General features: G+C 51.9%; 1 protein-coding gene across 4 annotated transcripts in view; it reads right to left on the bottom strand.

Annotated features, from left to right (window-relative positions):
* LOC101943187 (collagen alpha-1(XXVIII) chain-like) overlaps window positions 1-9,143 on the bottom strand; it is a 68,786-nt gene that overhangs the window by 16,861 nt on the left and 42,782 nt on the right. For all 4 annotated transcript variants that reach the window (XM_024114835.3, XM_065560726.1, XM_065560727.1 and 1 more), the window contains 3 exons: window positions 4,557-4,628; window positions 394-462; window positions 204-272 (listed from right to left, as the gene is read on the bottom strand). In XM_024114835.3, the coding sequence (XP_023970603.2) occupies window positions 204-272; window positions 394-462; window positions 4,557-4,628 (210 nt within the window). The remainder of the gene's footprint in view (window positions 1-203; window positions 273-393; window positions 463-4,556; window positions 4,629-9,143) is intronic.

Here is a 9,143-nt window from a genome sequence, read left to right as displayed (position 1 = left end):
TTATTTATAAAATGATGAGTAAAGATGGTTTTAAATATCTTTTTCTGGTCTTCCTTGAGGGATTCTGCAAATCTACTGCAGTCATCCACATCGACAGTTATAGGGCATTTGTTGTCCTAGGTTACCGGCTCTTCTACTTACAGGGTAAAGCCAACGTGGGGTTCTCTTATGTTTTTACTTTAGTCTACCAGTTTGGGGTTTACCTTTGCGCCAGGAATCCCAACTCCTGGTTCTCCAACTGGGCCAGCAGGACCAGGTAACCCAATGTCACCCTATAATTAAGAAAATATATAATCCTGGTTTAATTAGCTCACCATACTCTTCGATGCATGCTTAATATATTCCATATGTTGATGGTCATAAACATTAGGCAGCTTGGAGTGCAGATGTTACCTTTGGTCCTGGAATAGCTCGACCAGGAAGACCTGGCATTCCAAGACGTCCTGGCCCACCAGGTTCGCCCTACAGCAAATGAAAAAAGTAGAATGGATTTTTTTGAGAGGTGGGCCTGAGCAGCTTCTGGGTAGCAACATTTCTTGAAGGATGTTTTAATGTTCTATTAAACAAATTGCAAGTGATCATGGACAAGTTCTAACTAGTGCAATTATACTGGTTACCAGCATAATACTGATTCCTCAATGGAAAATGGGATTCTTCTTTTTTCTAGTTCATTGTACAATATTTAAGGTTAGAAGATCCTTATACTAATGCACTACAGGCTCAGTCCAAAGTACATTGGAGTCAATAGGAAGACTCTCAATGGGCTTTACTACTGAAATAAACTGAACACTAAGAAATTCAGCCACTTTTCTTGTCTTAAAAGACAAGATTTCTGTCTCAAAATACATGTGACTTAGATTTCTTAAATGTTCTTTTCTCTATATTTTACCCCTTTTCAATTTTTCCTCCTCTTGTGTGTTTGTGAACATCAGAAGAGTTCATAGAAAGCTGGAGGAAAGACATGAAATTGCTAGAGATGATAGGCTTGATTCTCCTCTCATTCTCTCTGGGGTAAATCAGGAGTAACTTAAAGTCAATGAAGTTACATTAACATGAAACCAGTGTAAATAAGAGGAAAATCAAGCCCTGTCAATTCCATATGTATCTATTGAGACTAAGACAGTCCCATGACTGTGTTATCCAAGTACTTCCCAAACATTTAAACATAGAAATAATAATAGTCTTCCAATTCTTTCACAGCTTGTAGAAAAAATAGTGGGATTAGTTTAAACAAATCTTTGTTTGTGTATATGTAGTGGGTATGTTATGTTCCCATATGTAAAGAACTTACTGAGCGAATCCTTAGTTGAAGTTTTGTATTAAGTACTGAGAGTATTTCCTTTTGTGGTCATTCATATCTCTTGCAGATTCTCAAAGCATTGCAGTTATGTTTGGTGCTTAGGACAAGCCAGATCAAGGGTACCAGAGGGACTGCAGAAGTGTGTGGAGGGGGAGCAATCAAAATGGGCCAAATTTGAGTGGCGTTGCAACCCCGTGTGCCAGTTTCTATGTCACTCACTCAAATTTGGCCTGGCCACCCTTCCGTCATGATTAAGGCTGCGAGTCTTTCACAGAAGTCATGGATTCTGTGACTTCCCAGGACCTCCGTGACTTCCGCCGCTGAAGTAGTTGGTGCGACTGATCCCAGGGCCGCCTGAGCAGCTGGGGCGGCCCTGGGGCCAGCTGCACCAGCCACTGCTTGGGCAGCCCTATGCAACTAGTCCTGGGCGCTGCCTCGGAGCAGTGGTCTGGGAGCAGTAGCGGCGGCGGGGCCCCTGAGCCACCCTCTGCACGAAGCAGCAGTGGCGGTGGCAGGGTCATTGTCCGTCTCCCCACCCAGGAGCAGCGGCGACCACCAGAGCACCCTCCCTCCCTCCCCCGCCGTGAGCAGCAGCATCTGCTGGAGCGCCCACCCTCCCCCATTTAGTTAGGGGTATTTTTAGTGACTTTTTGTTTATTGCCCATAACCTGTTCATGACTTTTACTAAAAAATACCCGTGACCTAATTGTAGCCTTAGTCATGATTTGGATCAACGTTGAGAGAGTGTATGATATTGCAGCCTGATGCATGGGGTCTCAAGTCTCCCACTCAGATTTGGCCTGACTGCTTTTCTGTCTTGCCAGCAGGGAAGAGGATCTGTCATTACACCACCCAGCTTCAGTCAGGGCCAAGGAGAGGGCTTGGGCCTTCTGCTCCTTTCACCTCCAGTCAGGGCTGGTGCAACCACTAGGCGAACTAGGCAGTGGCCTAGGGCGGCAAGTGGTTGGGGGCGCCCGGGGCCGTCCTCAGGCATAGGCAGCTGGGTAGGGCACCTGAAAATTTGGGACACCACTGGGTCTTAGTGTCCACCCTACTGGTTTTCTTATGCCTGTTCTGACCCTTCCTGCAGGCTCTGAGTCTTCGCGGGAAGGGGATCTAGCAGTTAAAAGAGAAACAGTCTCCAGCCTGCCAGACCTATGAGCACAACACTGAAACTGTTAAAGAGCCATTCAAGGGGTAATGAAGACATTTAACAGGCATTTGCCAACCCCCAGATATCTACTGTCAGTTTCTGAACGTACTGACAAAAACAGTTGTGCATGACATATTTACTCAGAACATGTCAGTCTACAGGACCTTAGTTTAAAATTTGCTTTAAAAATATTTCATGAGCGAGTTGGTGAAGATTATAAAATCACATCTCTAAAAAATCCTTGCATAGATCTTTAGATGCACAATCATCTTTAGCCTTAAATGCTTGGATCTTCAGACATATGGTTTTTAAAATAAATTCTTCAAAAGACCACCCTTATCTAAAATACACATTTTAATTACTATAGTAAAAAAAACTTCCAAAGTCTTCCTGTCCTTTCTGTTCATCCATTTCTCCCTTCACCCCCTTTCCTCCCCCTCCTCCCGCCCCCCTGCCACTGAAGGAAGCAACAGCCCTTTGCTTCCAGATAGCTGGACAGAGTTTCCCTTTCTTTACTTCTCACTATCTGATGAACTAGTTTTAAGCAAAATCAGTGCCTTAGTAAGATATAAAATCCTTTGTTATGCCTAAAATCTTTGGAAACATATTTTTTTAAGTTGGTGAAATTTCATAAACATGTGTATTGTTATGGAGATCACACACAGTAAATTAGTGTTCCCTTTTTCTAAAAGCAATGAACATTGTTATGAACACACTAAACCTCTGTGACTGATTAATTTAAAATAATGTCTGTTTCAGTGAGTTAAATATGTAGTTATCTGGAATGATTACTTTATGAAGGCTTAAGAGTACATTTAAAATATAAAATCAGCTTAGAAATACTGATTAAGAAAATGTAAAATAGAGAAGAGCTGCATCATGTATTCCAGAATATTTAATGTTGTATTCAGCAAGACAGCTGACTCACCCTTACTACAAAGTTTTTGCAAATAAATGTCAGACAAACTTCAGGGCATATCAAAAAACCTGTGACTGACATTTTTTATTCCCAAGTTTAGTGCTTTTAATTAGGTACCTTCTGCATGTCCATTCTGCGTGAGGGAGAGGGTACAGGGGTCTCTGCGAGGAACTGTGACTCTCCACCACCGTGAGGCGGGCCGGGCGTCTTGTTGTTCTTTCTGCCTTGTCCCTCCGCCCCCGCCCCCGCCGGGCTGCAAGCTCAGGCTGCCATCGGGCATACGGGCACCAGTTTAATAATACTGCATAGGGCTTGCGGGGCCGGTGAGCCCTAGCCATGGAGGAGCTGGCGCGGCACAGGGGGACAGGAGCCCTGCAAAGGCGGTGGCGCCACTAGTGGGGAGCAGACACGCCCCCTACCCATCCTGCCCAGGCTGCGGCCTGGCGCCCCCCGGGGGGGGCCCCTGCAGACTGCAGCAGATGCATGTGGGCAGAGGCCCCCGTGCACCCCCCAGTTCCCCCTCGCCACGCTCGGGCTTTGCAGCTCCTAGGCATGTGGGGCCCTGAGACTGCTCCGGGAGGGGGAGGGGCAGCGGCGGCTCACATGCCTGGGAGCCGCAGAGCCTGAGCGCGGCAAGAGGGGAGCCGAGGGGGTGCATGGGGGTCTCTGCCCACATGCATCTGCTGCAGGAGCCCCCAGAAGGCAGCTCCTCCCTGCCGAGCTGCTGCAGCGACCCAAGCCCAGCAAAGCCAGTGAGTGGACTTGGGGCGGGGACTGCCAGGGTGGTGGGGACAGGGCTCGCAGGGGGGCTGTGCACCCTCCAGGGGAGTTCAGGGGGCGGGGAGGGGGGAAACCTGGTCTGGGGAGCAGCCCTTGGGCACGGCTGGCCCCTGGGTCTATAAAGGCTCATTGGGATTTGCCCCTCAATGAACCGATGTTACCGGGGCGAGGGGGGGTGCAAGGTGGAAGTTTTGCCTAGGGTGCAAAATATCCTTGCACCGGCCCTGCCTCCAGTTGAGCCTGACTGAATTCAGGATCTCAAAATTGGTGGGGGGGAGGCATGGATTCTCCTGTTTCCTCCCCACTTTTTAATGACCTTTTCACCCCACCATCTCCACCACTGATGAGCTATATCTTTGACTTGAGACCTCAGTTATACAGATACAGTACAAAACTAAGAGTACTTTAGCACCGGCAGGTCCAGGTACTCCTGTTGGTCCCGATAATCCACGTACACCTCTCTGACCTTGATCACCCTACACAAATGAAGAAACATTATTCTACATTTTATCAATATGGTTATCAAAAAGTCATTTGAAAGCTCTTGTAAAAATCAATCAGACCAGGGCCACACAGGTCTTTTGGGGACGCAGGGCAAAATCTGAAACTGAGCCCCCCCTTCCAAAAATTACTACCACTGAAGGAAGGTGGGTAGAGGAGTTAGAGAGCAAGCCTACCCAGTACTCACCTCACAGGTGTGGGTCCTGTCCCACAGGGCTTGGCCTGCCTCCCTGCTCGAGGTGCTATGACCAGACATGCAGGGTTGCAGCACCACTCAGTTTGGCCCAGTGACCCCTGCCTCTATTATGACAGAGGGGTTGCTGGGCTAAATTTCAGTTAGTCATTGCGACCTCACTCAACAGGTTGCAATGCCACTCACTCAGATTTGCCTGACTGTCCCTCTGTCATGATGGAGGGGTTACTGGGCCAAACCTGAGCGGTGCTATCACCCCATATGTTGGGTCACAACACCACTTGGTTTGATGTCCCTCTCAAAAGTGGGGCCCAGGGCAAACTACCTGTTTTGCTCCTGCTGCCCTAGAGGGCCTTGAACTCAACAGGGGCCTTATTCTATAGCTGCTGCACATGAGAAATTTCCATTAACTTCAATGGGAAGTCAATTAATTCAACTTCAATTGAAGTCAATGGGCCAAATTCTCCTCTAATTACATCTGTGTAAATCAGGTGTAGTTTCTTGAATATCAATGGTTCTACACTGGTATAAAACCATTGTGAAGAGAATCCGACCCAAAAGGAGTTGTTTGCTTGCATCAGCAAAGTCAAGTCTAGTGAGTGGAATCAAATAATAGAGAAATCATTTACATGAAATAATTTTAATAAAAAACCGCATAAATAATTGGATACTCATTTTTTATAGGTAAATACACTATACATCTTTTTTCAGAGTAGCAGCCGTGTTAGTCTGTATCCGCAAAAAGAACAGGAGTACTTGTGGCACCTTAGAGACTAACAAATTTATTAGAGCATAAGCTTTCGTGGACTACAGCCCACTTCTTTGGATGCATACAGACTGTATCCGAAGAAGTGGGCTGTAGTCCACGAAAGCTTATGCTCTAATAAATTTGTTAGTCTCTAAGGTGCCACAAGTACTCCTGTTCTTCTTCGAGTGCTTGCTCATATCCATTCCATTAGGTGTGTGCGCGCCGCGTGCACGATCGTCGGAAGATTTTTACCCTAGCAACACCGGCGGGTCGGCTGTGGAGCCCCCTAGAGTGGCGCCTTCATGGCGCTGAATATATACCCCAGCCGACCCGGCGCCCCCTCAGTTCCTTCTTACCGCCCCTGACGGTCGTTGGAACTGTGGAGCGCTGCTTAGCTGTTCTCCACTCTCCCTAGCTTACTTCATTATTCGTAGTTATAGTTATAGTTATAGTCCTAGTGTTGTAGTTTTAAAAGTTGTCTAGTTGTTTTAATAGTTCAGGGGATTAAGGGGGTCGTCTCCCCCTTTCTCCCCCGGCCGCGGGGCCGGGCTCATGCCCAACGCTCCCGGCTTCAAGCTGTGCGCCTCCTGCGCTAAGCCTATGCCCACGAGCGACCCGCACGACTCCTGTCTGAAGTGCCTGGGAGAGTCCCATCAAACAGATAAGTGCAAGATCTGTAAGGCCTTCAGACCAAGGACCAAGAAGGAGCGGGACTTTCGGCTCCGGCAACTCCTGATGGAGGCGGCACTTACTCCGGACGCTCCATCCACAAGTCAAGCCCCGGCACCTTGCGCCTCGGTGCGCAGTGCCCCGGCGGCACCGGCCATGACGACCACGCGAGTGGCGTCAGATGAGCCTGCCCGGCACCGGACCTCGTCGGCACCGCAAGCACGGCAAGTGCCTCGGCGCCGGTCATTATCCCCAGGGCATAAGAAAGCCCATAAGACGGGGACTTCCGTGCCGAAGACGCTGGCTCCCCCAGTGCCGGGGGTAGAGCCGCGTACGCCGGTGGAGCACCGGAAACAGGTGCCTCCAGCACCGTCGACTCCGGCGCCGAGGCCGTTGAGTCCGGTGCAGACGGCGTCTCCACCGAGGCCGGCGGTGATACAGTGCCTCCCGTCGACGCCAGAGACCTTCGCGGCGGCGAGAGACTTAATAGCTCTCACGGAGCCGGCACCGCCTCAACCACCGGCACCGACGGCACCGTTGACTCGCCCGGTCCAGTCGAGGGGGAAACCTGCCTTGATGCGCCCTCCATCACAAGGGCTGGAACCTCGGCACCGATCCAGGTCCCGAAGCAGGTCCCCACGCCGCTCGCAGTCCCGGCACCGAGTATCGTCTCGGCACCGGTCGTACTCGCGGCCAAGATCTTCTTCGCGGCACCGCTCTACGTCTCGGCACCGCTATGATCGTCGGCACCGATCAACGTCGAGACGTAGTTCTCGGCACCGCCACGGTCGACGCTCGACGTCGAGGGGCCGCTCCCGGCACCGGGCATACTCCAGGTCCTCGTCGAGGTCCAGATCCGACTCCCGGCACCGACGAGGTCATCGGCACCGGTCGCGGTCCCGGCACCGATCGCCGGCACCGCGCAGAGATAGGTCATCTCCAGACCGGCACCGTGCGGCACCACAGCCCACGGGGCTCGTTTCATCTCTCTCGGCACCGCCATGGCCGTCAAGATCGGTGTCTCGCTCCTCGGAGGACCTGTCGAGATCGGCATATCCCCCTCAAGGGCAAGCCGAGGAACGAAACTTGGGCCATTGGCAGGAGATGGCAGAGGACCACTCTCATGGACCATCTCACTGGTCGTTTTGGACCCCGTGGGCGTACCATCAGGCGCAAGGGGCTCCAATAGCTTCGACCTCTCGCTCGGGTCACTCCGTTAGAAGGGCCCCGGAGTCCACCATCTCTCGGCCTCCGCCAGGGGCCATGGAGGCTTCAGTGTTCACACCACCCGACACCATGGACCCAAGTGCAGGTGATGCCCCGGCCCAAGAGCAGGGGGATCAGGACCCCCCCTTGGATCCAGTGCCACCGGAGGCATCCTCTTCCTCCTCTCCGGATGAGGCAGTGGCGGGCACTTCCTGTACGGGTCCCCCTCCGATAGATCTTCGGGCTCACCAGGATCTCCTGCGTAGGATGGCCCGTAATATGGACCTACAGGTGGAGGAGATAGTGGAGGTTCACGACCCGATCGTGAATATCCTTGGAGCAGATGCCCCATCGAGGGTGGCGTTACCTCTGATCCGCACGATCCAAACAAATGCGGATACGATATGGCAAACTCCTGCCTCCATTCCACCCACAGCGAGAGGGGTGGAAAGAAAATACTTTGTCCCGTCGAAGGACTGTGGGTACTTGTATACCCACCCCCAACCGTGTTCACTGGTGGTGGAATCAGTGAATGCACGAGAGCGCCACGGCCAGCAGGCTGCAGCGCCTAAATCAAAAGAGGCTAAGCGGCTCGATCTGTTTGGCCGCAAGGTTTACTCAGCCGGAGGGCTACAACTTAGAGCGGCGAACCAACAGGCGCTACTGAGCCGCTACAATTTCAACTCCTGGAACTCTATGGGGAAGTTTAAGGAGTTGATTCCCCAAGAGTCCAGGGAGGAGTTTGGAGCCATGGTAGAGGAGGGCAAGAAGGTGGCTCGGACCTCCTTGCAAGCCTCCTTGGACATTGCAGACTCAGCGGCGAGGACCCTGGCTTCGGGTATCGCTATGCGCAGGATCTCCTGGCTTCAGGTTTCGGGTTTGCCTCCGGAGCTGCAGCAAACCCTACAAGATCTGCCTTTTGAGGGTCATGGATTGTTCTCAGATAAGACGGACTCTCGCCTGCAGAGCCTCAAGGACTCGAGAACAATCATGCGCTCCCTGGGGATGCATGTTGTGGGCCCCCAGCGCAGGCCGTTTAGGCCGCAGCCTCAGCGCTTCTACCCCCCCCCGCCTCGTCAGAGACAGGACTCGGCCCGGAGGCGAGGGCGAGGTGGTAGAAGAAGGTGGACCGGCCCTCAACCTGGCCAGAACCAGGGGCCACCTAGACCACCTTCAGGCCCCAGGCAGAACTTTTGAAGGTGCGGTCGAGGACGGCGCCCCAGTCATCCCCCAGGATCCAGCCCCCTCCTTTCGGGATCGCCTCTCCCACTTCCACCGTGCTTGGTCCCTTATAACTTCGGACCGTTGGGTCCTCCGCACGGTGGAGAGGGGATACGCTATCCAGTTTTCTTCTTTTCCCCCCTCCTCCCCCCCTTCCCCGTCCCTCTTCAGGGACCCTTCTCACGAGCAACTTCTTATACAGGAAGTCTCTACGCTCCTCGCCATGGGGGCCATAGAGGAGGTTCCAGTGGATTCAAGGGGCAGGGGATTCTATTCCCGTTACTTCCTCATCCCCAAGTCCAAAGGAGGTCTGCGACCCATCTTGGACTTGCGCGGACTCAACAAATTCGTAGTAAAGTTGAAGTTCCGCATGGTCTCTCTGGGGGCCATTATCCCTTCCCTCGATCCTGGAGACTGGTTTGCCGCCCTCGACATGAAAGACGCATACTTTCA

The sequence above is a fragment of the Chrysemys picta genome, chromosome 11 (genome assembly GCF_011386835.1).
Source record: "Chrysemys picta bellii isolate R12L10 chromosome 11, ASM1138683v2, whole genome shotgun sequence".
NCBI lineage: Eukaryota > Metazoa > Chordata > Testudines > Emydidae > Chrysemys > Chrysemys picta.
The sequence above is the reverse complement of the archived record's forward strand: the minus strand, read 5'-3'. Positions and strand labels throughout refer to the sequence as shown.